This window comes from Phalacrocorax aristotelis, chromosome W (assembly GCF_949628215.1).
Source record: "Phalacrocorax aristotelis chromosome W, bGulAri2.1, whole genome shotgun sequence".
Classification (NCBI taxonomy): domain Eukaryota; kingdom Metazoa; phylum Chordata; class Aves; order Suliformes; family Phalacrocoracidae; genus Phalacrocorax; species Phalacrocorax aristotelis.
In genome coordinates, this window is record NC_134310.1 from 28,855,357 (window position 1) to 28,869,968 (window position 14,612).

Below are 14,612 nucleotides of genomic sequence, written 5' to 3' on the forward strand. Positions count from 1 at the left end.
CCTGGCAGGGCAGGGGAGGGCAGGACTGAGCTGGGCCCATCCAGGCTGGGCTGGGCTGAGCTGAGCTGGGCTGGGTTGAACCGAGCAGAGCCGGGCTGGGCAGGACAGGGCATGGAGAGCTGGGCCAGGCCGAGCTGAGCCAGTCCTGCACTCACTGCCCCGGGCCTGGCTGGGGCCCCCGGAGGGTTCTGGCAGGCTGGATCCCAGAACTGCACTGGGATTTTAATGGGCACTGGCTACCTGTGAAAACCAAAATTGTGTTCTTTTTTCTTAGCCTAGACATCTATCAGAAATAGGAAACTCTTTGTTGTTCTGTCTTTCATGAAGTCACTTATACAAGGGGAAAATTAACAGAAACCATGAATACATTTTTATGAAATGGGAAAACACCCTGGGAAGAAGGGAGGCTGAAAAGGCTTGGTCGAGCGGAGCAGATCATTGGCAATCGGCCACCCCCAGCGTGTAGCCAGAGGAGGGGATGCAGTCCTCAGCTGTGACACCCGGGCACGGAGAGGAGAGAGGAGAGGGATCCCTCTGCCCAGGTCTAAACCCCACACCTCTGCGATGCCCAACAACTGGAGAGGGCTCGTGGGATAGCCGTGAGAGAGAACAAAACAGGCTCTCTATTGAAAGAATAAAAGTGCTTCATCTGTTCGTCAAAGAAAAGTGACTCGATCATAACCGTAAAAAACTTCCTGGTGCTTTTCAGTTTAGCCAGCACAGGTGTAACAAGCTCTGAGGGCTGGAGGCAGGCGCTGAACAGGTCAGTCTAGGAATAAGAGGCGCTTTTAATCATGAGGGTAGAGCTGCACCAGCAGCCTGGCCTCGTGAAGACAACAGAAGGCCAGACCAGGAACAGATCTTTGCATGCCTGCTCCTTCTCAGCATCATCTCCAACAGGTTCACAGCAGAGGTTTTGCAGACGGCAGCTGCTCCGGGCGCTGCTCGTGTCCTGCAAAGCCCGATGTGCGTCCAGCCTGGTGTTTCCACAGAAGAGGACAAGAATGGGGGCCTGCTCGTGAACTCTGAATTCTACCTATTCTGTTTGTGAGAAAAATGAGAATTGACCAGTATCAACTGCACTGGGCGCAGTTATTTGGGGCTTTAAGTCAGTAACTTTAAAGCTGTGGACAAGTTTTGCACAGTTTTTAGAGCAGATGATAACTGTGCAAGCGTCTCATACAAAAAGCCTAGGAAAGAACCCGCAGCTTGGCTGTGGCAGGAAACTACTTCCATGTTGTCTCCTGGACAGCCCTACCAGAACACCTGGATCCCATTGAACACCAACACTCCTCACTCAGTTCCCACAAGTGCCTCAGTTTTGCCTTAAAATATTCCGCTACCCTAACACGAAGCTTCCCACGAGCAGACTCAGCGGTGCTGAGTTATGTCGCTGCTGGGGGATCCCAGCCCCCTTCATGCTCCTTACTTATCAGGACACTTTAATAGGAAACCTTCCCAAGAGAGATTTTGTTAATCCCTGACAGTTCTGCACATTAATTGCTCCGTGGGTTAATAACTTCGGAACTTGCACCAAAATAGTAAGGACTGTACTAGTAATTTTACAATAAAAGGTGGAAGTAGCATTCATAATTTAGCAATATTCATCTCAGGGTGCAATACCAGCAGCAGAAACACTAGCAATAACACTTCTGACACTCCGCTTTCAGCGTTTTCCCTCCACCATTTTGCGTAAGGTATTTATGGACGGGAGGTTTGCTGAGACGGGTTAATTCCTTGTCCGCAGTGTCCCCACCACTACTGCCCCTGTGCTTGGGGTTACAGTGTGCTGCTGGTTATCTGAAGTGTAACATCGGACAGATACGTTCTGAGCGCACTAAGGTAATGCTCTCTTTGAAACAACGGCAGCAGCTGTCAGCACAGAAGGCTTTTGGCACCAAGAGAGGTGAACCAACGTCAGAAGCGATGGGGAAGGCCTGCGATTTCCCAGCGGATTGGTGTACGCTCGGACAAGTCATTGCAGGGTGCGAGCTGGAGCAGCGCTGGACGGCTCTTCCGGGCTGGCAGCTGAAGAAGCAGCTCAAGGACTACCTCGGCTCCGTCCCCTTGCCCCCTGTTTCTGCCCTTCCTCTGTGCGGCGTGGCAACCAATGACAAAAGGACTAAAACTGCACTGAAGACACTACTGAAAGTAGGGCACAGTATCTTTCATATCGACCTGTTAACTGTAACTTATCTACGGCTTCTCTTAGAAGCTAATTATTTTACACATTTAAATTAGGGTAATTAGATCAGCAGGAATTGAACTAACACCAAATGCTGGTAGCCTTGTGAGGATTTTCTGAAATGGGGTTTTGTACTCCATCTGCACTTCCTGCCACCGAGGGAAGAGACGAAGTGTCCCCAAAGATAAGAATGGAAATTTTGATCACTTCCTCTGTTATGAGTTACACACCTCTATCCCGTCGGCACCATTAATTTCCATACCGACATGTAGCCGGTAGGAATATAGGTAAAGGAACCCTGCAAGGAAGTAGACTCCCTCTCAAACCGTGAGGTGAGGTGAGATAAGCACCTCAGATCTTGCTTCTGCATTGTGCTGATACAGTCACTGGAACGCAGCCAGGCGGGTCCTGGTATAACGGTTTAACCTGTCCGGTCTTCCGATTTCCAGAGGTCCGTTGTATGTAGTCCTCTTGTCCGCACATGGTGCCTATGGCTTCACCTTGCCACAAAGGCTGACGTTGTTCCTGCCTTTACATCCTTCCACGGAAGCACAAACACCGCTGTCTTGGGAAGCGGCAGCGTAGCAGAGACGCAGTAATCTATGAATTTGCTTCTTCTGAGTCCAACAGCTGGCCTCGCCTTCCTTCTACGGTATTTGCACAAAATACACAAGAACCTGTTGTTATGAAGCGTAACAGGAGAATAACGTGATCTGGGAGAAAGAAGGCATAAAGAAAAAGACTGTGACTTTGCTCCAATGTAAAGCAGCTTCATCTATTTATATTTTAGGGGAGAAAAAACATGGAATAGCCGCTTATCTGGTCTTTCTTCCTACCCAGGTAGCTACGCTGTACACGTCGTCTTCATTCCCAAGCATTCCTGTTTAACTTGAAAGCAGGTGTCTTGCTACAGCAGGTACAGCCCTCCACAGAGTAGAATCCATTTCCAAGCAGGTTTCTCCTTCCATAGCTATGTGAAAACTGGAAAAAAAAAAGTGCTGCGTCTAGAAGAGAACCAACCGTGTACTTTTATGCGTGTCTGGCAAGAGACAGGGTGAGGCAGCCCAGCCTTTTGTTCAGGGATTTCTGTGATCAAGAAGCCGTGTTATTTTCCGAACAAGAAAACGTAAGAAAACATTTATTTGAAAATGAAGAAAAAAGTGTCTCAGAAAAAATGCTCAACTTTCAATGGCCTTTAACAAAAGGAGCTACGATGCCTGAATTTTGACCACACCTCCGAAATAAAGTCAGAACGACGATGCAGAACCTAAGCTGATTCATGACAGTTTTGGACGGAGGAAGATGTATCATAAAGGTCACTGAAAACACAGGAGAAAAATAAATGTGTGGAAAGTGTTTTGCAAGCTGAAAGAAAGGGAAAGGAGAGGGAAATGGAGAAAGATAAAATACAGGAAGATGAGTCAGGAACTTCTAACAAAGCACCAGATCTGACACCAATACTCACTATGGTCAGCGACAAGTAATTTAACCTCACATGTAAAACGAGGATAGTAGCAACCTCTTGGGGCATTGGGAGACTTAATTAGTTGCTATTTGTAGATTCAACAGAAAGTCTGAAGGTGAAAGCACTAAAGGCTCAGTATTATTAGCTTCTGAAGTATTAATTTCTGTAATGGGGCAACCCCAGCATTACAAAAAAGTGGATCAGTGTCAATTTTTGAAAGAAATTTATTCGTACGGTTCTATCACACCAAAAAGGTACCCGAACAAGGAATTTTGCTTTTAAAAGCAGTAACTGGTAACACTTCTATGTAATACACAATGCAGCTCGTCATCGTCAATTCAGAGCTTCTGACTCCTACCCAGATTTACATTTCACATTCCTTAGCAGGAAACATCACGTCGTCTTAACCAAACAGCTCTGCGAGCTGCAAGCTCCCAGTGCAGCTTGCACCGCTCCACATTCCCGCCGTGCTCCTTAAGAAAAGCTCAGGAGCACCGATTCATTAACACAAGACATGTTCGTTTGTGTGGCTGAACTCTTCCTCCCACCGCCTGGGCCCTCCGTAGCCAGTGCCGGACTTCCCAAGCCAGCTGTGCTGGTGGGTTTTGAGCTGGTTTCTCTGCTCTTCCAAGGCAGAGAGAAATGGCCCCTGTAGAAGTTCCAAACCAACAAGAAAAGGAAAAGAAGAGCAAACCCAGCCCCCAAGAGTTTTAAAGCAAGCTTCTCTCTTTGGCTGTCCACAGATTTGTGTCTTGCTGCCTCGTTGGGTAAAGAAGGTGGTACTGAAGACTGAAACCCCTCAGCTCCTGCTTCGTGATACTTGTTTGCTGTGGCAGTGACATTTGCTTCCTCTGTCCTTCCTTGGGCATAAAGGGCATAGCGGGCCACGGTGATAAGGAATTCCTTCCCTTTGGATTGCTCTACCGAGAGGCAATCATAGAATCCGGCCGCATCCACTGTCACATTAAATATTGCTATTCCTCCATCATAGAGGAGATATTTAGAGTCCTCGGCCTGAAGTCGGCTCCCATTAAACTTCCACACTACGCTTGCCAGATTCGACAGAGGAACACATTTAAGATGAACATTGTTTCCAAGGGTAAAGAGACATTTTCTCACACTATTTTCTGAAATTAGGAAGATAATTTTTTTTAAGTAAGAACCCCGGGGATTTAGTTTAACTTACATAAGCAAATCCATATTCAAATAAATATAAAATTTAATTCACCAGTCTGACAATGGGTAATGAACAGGTGAGGGGTAAAGACAAAGCAATCCCATTACTAACGGGTCTGACTGTCGGTGACATCTTGCTTCCACTGATGTGGAACGGAATGAACACGGGACTAGAAATTCTGGAAGAAACTTCCAGATTTTACTCTGATTTTGCCTCAGCTGTATACATAGCCTTGCAGAAATAAATTCACCTTCTTATGCCTCAGCCTCTATGTTGGTTAATGACATCTCTTCACAGAGATGCTTTGATGTTTCAGTTTGCCTGCACGAGGTTTGTATCAGCTATGTAAAAGTTCCCCAACTGTCCCACTGATTATTATAACTTGTTGTGCAGTCTAAAATATACAAGACTAAAGAGAGCTCTGGCTTTAAAGAGGCATAAATGGAGGTGAGAGATACATCTTGTGTCACGAAGAAAGCAATATATCTTGCGACTCATTACAAAGTCACCGCATGATACCACCAGATTACACACCCCTGCAATTCTACAGTAAAAGTAATTTATTTCCCAAACCCACTAAAAATAATAAAAGTAATCTGAAATGGCCGATAACAAACACCCTTCTTTTTAAGTGCATGGCAGCGTCCCAAAGCAGTGTCAGATTTAGTAGGACAGCCGATGTGTCGTGTGATTTCTGCAAAGTGGGTGCGGGACGGACACCAATAACCTCAAACAGGTCACATTTATGCTTCCCTTGGGAATAAGTTTCAATCTGAACCGAAGTATTCTGACATTTGGATTGAGAGGGTTAAGAGCATTAGGCAGTACCAGCTCAGCGTGGGTTTTTTTTGGTTTTAGTTCAAAAGTAATAATCAACATTATTTTAATTCTGTGGTTTTCTGTAGTGCAAGAATTCCAGTGAGCACAAAGCATTTTGATCACATGAAGTTCAAGTATTCTTTCTTAAAACAAGCGTTCACATACCTACACTAAGGCAGCTGGAAGCATCCCCATATTTCACACTTTGAATTAAATGCCTGGAAAAAAAAAAAAAAAAGGAAAAAAACAACCCAAAACCAAACAGATGAGAACACAGACAAGAAGTGTTCCAGCTTGCTTCATCCCATGTCTAGGAATCATCCTAGTGTTGCGTTACAGACCCGAAGAGTGCACTGACAGAGTGATCTCAGGTGCGCAGCTGAAACAGCAGCTCGTTACTTACTTCCTATGACCGGTCTGGTTTGCCAGTAGGACGCATTCGTTAGCTGGCTGCGACCACGCACAGTAAGGATCCCTCGCCAGGATGCAATCCGGGCACGACTGGTATCGGCGGCACTCCGAAACTGGAAGCTGCACCACTTGAGACAGGGACCCTGCGTAGAGCATGCCCTAGAAATGCAGGAAGGAGTTCTTTTACGCCAGTGAGCGAGGTTTTAAGCTGTTATTTTCTAATATGGATTGTAAGATTTTCTGGTGTGTGTTAAAAATATCAAGAAACTAAAAATCTTGTAAGAACAGATGGTGACATGAATGAGAAAACCCCCCTAGCTTTCCATCGCATGTAAAATGACAGAGTTCCTCCCCTGATTTTTTAATGAACATGAAGGCTTGTTTCAGTTACGTTTTGACACACACAAATTCTTCTTCTACAGGAAAATGATGTTTTGTGCTTCTGTTATTAACGAACACGTGGTAGAAGCAGAATTATGAGACATTTACAGGCTACTTAAAAGCCAGAAGAACAACAGAGAGGAGCAAGGCCTGAGGCAAGCGATTAGAGCAGTCACTTCCCATATGTAGGGACAGAAGTTGTACCTTTTCAGAAGACAGCTGGAGAGATTGTACGGGCTCAGGAGACAGGAACAGCTGTAGCTCCTCCACAATGAACATTTCCCCATCACAATTGAAAGCTTTATGCAAATAGCCATCATCTACATAAAATGAAATGTATTTCTAAAGATAAACTTGTTTAAACATAGCATAACGTTTTAGCCTGACAATTCATGTTGAAATTAGATAGAGATTTAGACGACATTCCTGGGCACAGGGAATTTTTTAAATTCTTCAAAGCAATTCTTATTTCTTCTTTCAATGAGAAGCAGTGATTTTTTTTTTTCAGGGGAAAAAAGACCTCAAACAATCCCTGAATTTGCAAATATTATTATGTCAGGTCCCCTTTGATATGGAAAGTTTCTAAAGGGAGCCTTTTAATATCCAACAAGCCAAACACCCATTTAATCTAACTGGGATGAAAATATTAAACTAGCAAGACGGCTTCTGAATGCAAAACTTCAAACAGAGCTGATGAATACTTTTACTTTTTTGAATCCTCAGAAAAGAATTTGGGAACAAAATACATAAAAATGTGAAGTATCTTGTCCTAAAATAAAAACACTTACCTGTTCCTAGAAACATAACATCGTATGTTTGTTTATCGAGGCCAGTGACTCTGTCTACTACAATCCTGGTGTAGTTTGAGTCTCTCTTCAGCAGCACCGGTCTATTACCGATTGGATTTACAGAATTATCCATTAGAGGGTGATCTCTAGCAAACTGCAAAACTTTGTCAGGCAAGTCAAAAGAAGTATTATACCCAATACTCCGGGCAAAATTATCAATGCACTAGAAACAAAACATAAGGAACATGATTACAATTGCTTTTACACTTCACCAAGGTATATAAAAAAAGGTGTGTTTCCTTCTAAACACTCGCTTATTTCTACTTATCTTCAAAAGATTTTCCTCACGCTTTAAGAACTAGCTAATAACCCTGCATCTCTTGTGGGGTGGAACTCTAAGCAAGGCAGCTTTTTTTTAGGAGCCTTCATATGATGGAATGAGAAAGAAGGCATCTCTTTGCTGGTTATAAACACTCCATTTATACTGGTAAAGCGTGAGGTAATGATTTGCTACCAAAAACCTATATAATCCAGAGGCTATTCTTTAATTAGAACAAGGAAATTCATATTTACAGCACCAGGACGTGGAACAGGCACTTCTCCCCTATACACCATCCACTTAACAGGGGAATGTTCTACAGGGACTGGTCCTTTGTAGCTTCCTTTGGAGAAGACTTCCTGAATCTTGCTCATACTGTAAGCACAAACCGCCGATATGTCTAATCTTCCCCTTAGAAGGAAAAACAAAACAAAACAAAACAAAACAACACACAAAATAAAAGCCAGTTTTATTGGCTTTTATGAAAAAAGAAATACTGCAAAATACCCCAATCCCCACAGCGCACACTGCTACATCTTTTTCAGCATTAGTCAAAAGAGACCCAACTCTAAAAATACATCTCTGTTGCCGCTTTCATGATTCACTAAGAGAATAAACCAAAGACATTCATAAAAGATGGTATTAAATATGTTTCTGTTAAAAATCAAGTAACTGCCCTCAAATAAATGGAAACAACTTAGAGAATGAGGACCTTGTGACACCCTTTCTTGTAAACAGACAGATGAGCATTACGGTAATCAACGTTTTGACAGGATTCTCCTCCCTTTGGCTCCACGCTTCTGACACAGACCATTAATTCTTCTTCTAATCCTTTTAACTCACTGAAAAACACAATACTTTTCCTCTTTACCTCCCATTATAAATGATGACTGAAAATTTAGACTCTTAGGAGTGTCTGGATCAGACAGTGATGTGATTTCAGTTCTACCAGTGAATACCAAGCGTCCGTCTCTTTGCCACACCCAAAGGAATAAATGTTCCACAAATTCCTGTCTTAGGACACGTTGAACCCAACCTGCCATAACCAGAAATAAAACTCACATGAGCTCCAGTGGGTATAAACTGATGGGTAAATAGGTGGCAGCGGGTTAAGCTGGACAGTGCTGGCTCTGATTCCGGTAATCCTGATGCTTCTATAAAACAGAACTACCTACTCACAGCTCCGTTGTCACTGGTATTTTTTGACATGTAAAGTTTTGATACACTTTGTCTTGGTTTTCTTCACGAGTCAGAGAACTGAGAAAAAGCTAGTTAACCCTAAAACCTGTAAGGTATTTTGTTTGGAGTTCAGTTTTCATTTTCACAGAACATTACATAAGACAAGCAGGCCATGTTTTGCAACAGGAGTATAATTCTGCACCTTGAAATGTCAGCTATTCCCTTTAGTGCTATAAAGACCAGAAGAATCCAGGGCTTTGTGCATGTAATTATGTAATTTCATATGTAATTAGTTTTAATTGCCCCACCATCCGACTAGAGAAAACATAACTCTCAAAACTTGGCTTAGGAGCAGCTTTTGGTTAGTCTTTAATTGAAGGCTTTGGCCCAGGAACCAAAACCATTTTGTTTTGGATGATAATGTTTGCGCAGTTGGATCAAGCTGTAAGAAAAACAAACGTGGTCCATTAAAACATGCAGCATAAGTAGCTGGTAGCTTCTTGTTCTGAGCTAAAGCCAAAAGGCTGTACCCAGGCTGTTAATACTGAAGGGAGAACCCTTACTCAGTTCATTACAAACTGTCGTAGCACACGGAGCCCTCCATCTCACCATTGCTGGGAAAAGATTCCATAAAATACGCTGTCCTGCCACTTCCTTCTCCTAAGTAAAAAGACGTCCTGGATAATATTGAAATGGAAGTTTAATTCTGGAACGGAGCAGGTAAGGCGGGATTTTAAAAATGACGTCCATCTTCTCTGCAATATGCGTTTTCCACCAAGATCACCCTAAATGAAGGAATAACATCAACACCGTAAATGCATAAAGAAATAAGCATAATTTGCACCTAATAGTGTTGCTGTGGGGAAGAATATCCTTGGGCTTTCGTTACAAATCTGGGTTCAAAGGCAAAGAAAAAAGATTTAAATGTCAAATGCAACCTGAACTGCTGGTTCTGTTCTAGCAGGAAAGAGAGGAAGCCAGTTCAGAAATAAAAGGTATATGACAGAGTTTGGCTCGGTTAGCCAGTGCAGATGCCACTGTTAATCACTCGGCTATGAAACTTCATCTGAAATCCACTAAACAAAATATTTAGACTACAAATACTAACTCTGCAGATACGGGCAATTCTGGACACCAGAAGCTTGTCATAGAATTCAAATTCAACAGCTGTTTCAGTGAAGAACACGTAAATTTTATCATCATCTCCATTTGGGTTAGATTCACTTTCGCGCACGATTTCCATGTTGACAAAGCTTGGTTCTGAAATGCATAAACACACAAAACGTTTTAAGTTCATTCCAAGAAAAACATAAATGCCAGATGTTATATTAAAATTAAGTCTAATTGAACTTTTTTGTGGACTAGTGGACAAGGAAAGGGCTGAAAAGTATTTATGAATCTATCAAACATTAAGAGAAGGAACTGGGCTTTCATAAAGGGAGAGCGGCTGTGGCTCGCCTCATCCCTGCAGTCTGTAGTCAGGAATTTCTTTTAAATTCTGTCCTTAGTTTAAAAGCTCACCCTACAAAATCAAAACGTAACATACCACTACATTCTAGAGAGAATTCATACACCAAATTAAAGTTCAAGATACTGAAATATATACAAAAAACCTTCTTACCATTTAGCCATGATATCTTCAACTCTGTCCTTAGAGGACTTCTCATACTGCGAAGTATTATAGGTTCTGTTCCCAAGAAATTATTTGAAGTAGCTGAATAAAATTCCCCATCTGTAAAGATTTGGAAGAAACAAAAAAATATGAAGTACTTGTTTTTAAAATGCAGAGGCATATCACAAGGAACAAATTGGGGTTGACCTGCAAAAAATAGAATTAGGATAACAGTATCCAATAACTTAGTTTCGGTGAGGAAAACCATGTCAGGTTGCATGTCAGTCCAAACATACCTACAAAAACAGACGCGTGCTTTAGAGTTGGCTCAAATGGACACTTTCCTCTGCTCTCCTCAGCTCTTCCTTGCAAGCTTATGTTTGTCCCATGGATAACCTATGGCAAACAATCATTGAAACAGGATTAAAAAAAAAACATTTGACAAGCATTTTTCTGGTCTTTCGTACTTTTATAAAAGGATTAGGAAAGTTTCTAATTTTCAACAGGACTATTTTGAGAAAGGCGGCCAAAGATCTGCCGTACTACTCAAATATCTTCAGTAAAACCTGTATTCAAACATAATTACCATATGATCACAAGTGGGGTGATACGCGTTGGTTCCACAAACATATAAGTTAGAGTTGTTTATCTTATGCAGGAAGAGGATGTAGTTCTGGCACCTTATCTAAAATAGAAAATGAAATATAAAATTTACATAGCGTAGCGGTTTGCATCTGAAAATATCCTGGTGTCTTGGCAGCAAGCAAACAAACCCACCAGATTTAAATGAACTTGCTTTTACTTCATTTATCAAGAAGCAGCTTGATAATGTAGCCGTTTTCATCGTAGTTAATAACTCAAAGGGGAAACAGAAGTTCCTACCTTGTCCTTTCCTCTACGAATACATTCCAGTTGCCTTTCCTGTGTAGCAAACCAGTATTCCTAGGAGCCAAGAACACTTGTAAGGTGATATGTTGAAACTGTTCTCCACAAAATTATGTGTGAAAAAATCCCTAAATAACCCTAACTTTGACCCTATCGGCTAAATAAGCATTTTTCTTTGTACCTCTGTAACAGACAAGGCACGACAAATAATGTGACGAAAGGTATCACTTTGCTTCAAAGATTCTGTGATAAAGTTTCAAGCATTGAAAGAGTAACACTTTTATACATTTAAAATCGGAACTTTAGGTTCATATTAAGAAAACCACAGGAAAGTATTACTTTTTTTAAAGAAGGCATGGCAAAAAAAAGTCTGTCATTTACCCTGGCTATTTCTCTAGAAATATTATTCAAGTCAAGAGCAAATATTGCATCTCTGCCTCCAACAAATAAGGTATCGGTTTCCTCACTAACAAGGAGAGTGGAAACATTGGATAATCCTTCTTTCATAAAAGTGTTTATATTTCCAGCTGTAAAACACAGAAGACAAGTTCTTCTTAAAATATTTATCACTAGAATCACAGTGTTACGTAGTAAAAATTCCAGATTGAAACCAAATTGTAACAAAGGCAAAAGCTTATACACATTTCCAGAACATTTTCTAAATAGTATGAAAGTATTTCAATCAACACGTACATACTTGTTTCCCAATTTATTACTGGAAAATAAACAACACTATTATTATTACCCATAAGCCAGAACCTCCACAGTTATTGTTCAGGCATTCCTCACTGTCATTGGGATGAGTGCATCCGCAACGTGAAGTGAAACAGTCCATAGCATTCTTTCTATGCCTAATAAAAAATAAACTCCCAACACTGTGCTGTGCTTCTTTCTGCTTGTGAAATTACTATTTTTCACTTACTTTGGTATTTCACTGTTTTTCTGGGAATGCAGTTCCCAACAGATGCGTTTATCTCTTGTATTAATTGCAAAACAAGGTAAAGGACGACAGCAGTGCTACCCATTTTCAGAGAGTCAACTAGAAATAAGTTCTTCCCAGTTTTCATTCCTTGTCATTAAATAATTACAGGCAGCAATTTCTTCAAGGCTCTTGACAATGTCCCGCGGAAGCCCTCCAAAGGAAGCGACTGCGGTCTTCAACTGTTTTCTGAAACTTGTCAAAACCTCTTACATTTTCCATTCAGATAACTACTTCCAGACGCCCTAAAATTGAAAGCACTTTAAGTTCACTGTAATATTTGGTTACCTTCATTTCTCTAAGAGATGTAGAGCCGTGTCCTTTCACAAGATTTTGTAGCTATTATCTCTGGTTATACTAATCAGAAGTAGACGCTAATCTGACGGCAATTCCAAGCTATTACCAGCAAACCAAGCTTTGCGCCAGGTCTGTGATTCTCGTTTGCAGGCTGCGGTGTTTCAGGTTTTCTCAGGGTATCTCAGTATTACTTCACAAAGAATAAGAACAAGTGGGAACATTTTGCAGCAGTCAGCTCTTTTAAGTATTTAAGAAAAATCATAGCTAAAACTGCTTTATTTACAGTAGTCCACCTGTATTTATATAGATGTTATATAAAAATAATATATATACAAGTCAAATCAACCATACGTTATCAAAAAAGAGTTTATATTTTATTAAGTTAATTAGAATCAGGTACTCTTATGCCTGGAATTTTGGCAGCGCGTCAAAATGAATATGCCCTCCAGCCAACGCTAGAAAATTGAGCAAAATTAAAGCTAGGTAGTTGTCATCTGCAATTAGAGAAATCACAAAGCCAGATTCCAAATCCGCTTTCATAGAGAAGGGCATCTCTGCTCTTTCTGCACTTTCATCTGTAGGCAAATGCCAACAGCTGAGGAAACCGTTTGCATTAGCATAAGCCAAGTAATATATTGTTTGGGTTAGAATATTTTTAAATTAGTACATCAGGCTGGAAACTGCAGAAAACTATTAAATAACTTCAGTTAGCCCCTGTACTGTACGCAGCCCAGGTGTGAGTCTGCACAGGCAGATGTTGCCCATGTGCCAAGGCATTTCTCAGCCAACAGCACCCATCTCCTAGGACATACGGCATTCGAGAACAGGCTTTTTCCACCATTTTTTTCATACTTTCCTGTGACCAGCTTTCTCCACAGCGCCTGGGACGGCTGGTCCTGGCAATAACGGACACCAGATCTGTCCTGTCCCATCACATCTTGGTTTCAGTGGACAGATCTTAATTCTGACCCCAGGTTCCCACAGCACGCTTCGCTTTAACGCCCTCCCTGACGGGCACTTCTGGACCGCGTGTGTGGCGCGACGCAGCAGAGGCGGCCCAGGCCTGAGGGACAGGAGGCGTGTGACCGCTTGTGGCCCCAGACTCTCCAAACTACACCCCAACCCACCATCCCTGAGCCTCGTCACCCCTCCGGGGACACTCCTGCACCCCGCCGGGCCCCGGCAGCCCACGGCGCCGCGCCTCAGGCCTCGCTCCCCAGGCCCCGCTCCCCTCAGCCCACACACCCCCAAAATGGCGCCGCCTCCCTCAGCCCTCCCCGGCCTGAGGAGCGACCGTTGGCACCTCGCGACACCGGCCAGCCCGGCCACACGGCGAGGCCCGGCGGGGCACAGGCCCTGCAGCCTCGCACCCGTTGCTGCTGCGGTGGCGGAACGGGGCGACCCCGGTCCCCAGGGCACAGCCCCAGCCGTCCCCCCGCCGGGGACCAGGAGAGCACAGTGCCAGAGCCATACGCACTCCTGCGGGAAGGACCACGCGGTGCCGGAGGCTCGTGGGAGAGGTGGGTGCTGTGAAACGGAGGTACCAACCTCCCTCGTCTACGGGTGTATTGAGACCGGCCGAGAAATCTGAACAAAAACCTTCTCCTCGCTTCAGAGTAAAGCCTGTCTGTCTCCCCCCGGCCTGTCGTAATGTTTGGTTTCTTGCTAGATGGCCATGGCGGGACCAGCCTATGGAAGCGACTGCTGATGCTCAGCAAGTTGCCTTTCTCTGTGTCTGCTTGCACCCCGAAACACTTTATCGTATTTGGTATTTATATTCACTCTGGGGAGTTAGAGAAATATACATAAATTACCTATGCATATAGGTGAGAAGTGATTGCATCCTCTTAGTGGCTTGGATTTAATTACCGGGATTGAACCCCAAAATCAGCCATGGATTTTTCTGTGCTTGGCCTTCACGACAAATGAGAACTTTGCAGAACTCCCTCTGCCAGTCTTCCCCTGACAATTGGTATATCACACACTGTAACTGATAAGGCATCAAATAAAGCCAGAACTCACGGATTCTCTTTTCATGTTTGTGTTGTGTGACCTCTTATTGATCTCAATTTAGATTGTTTTTCAAAATTATTTCCCATCCAACAATAGTTCCGG

General features: G+C 42.9%; 1 protein-coding gene across 1 annotated transcript; it reads right to left on the bottom strand.

Annotated features, from left to right (window-relative positions):
* Positions 1 to 3,886: 3,886 nt before the first annotated feature.
* Positions 3,887 to 13,498, bottom strand: LOC142049591 (semaphorin-4E-like). Its single transcript, XM_075077412.1, has 14 exons — positions 12,144 to 13,498; positions 11,603 to 11,748; positions 11,219 to 11,278; positions 10,923 to 11,021; positions 10,633 to 10,732; positions 10,346 to 10,456; positions 9,833 to 9,984; positions 9,334 to 9,509; positions 7,800 to 7,956; positions 7,227 to 7,449; positions 6,643 to 6,758; positions 6,050 to 6,216; positions 5,812 to 5,864; positions 3,887 to 4,777 (listed from the first exon to the last, which is right to left on the bottom strand). The coding sequence occupies exons 1-14, from the start codon at positions 12,286 to 12,288 to the stop codon at positions 4,125 to 4,127; spliced, it is 2,358 nt and encodes a 785-aa protein (XP_074933513.1). The 5' UTR covers positions 12,289 to 13,498; the 3' UTR covers positions 3,887 to 4,124.
* Between the last annotated feature and the right edge of the window lie 1,114 nt (positions 13,499 to 14,612).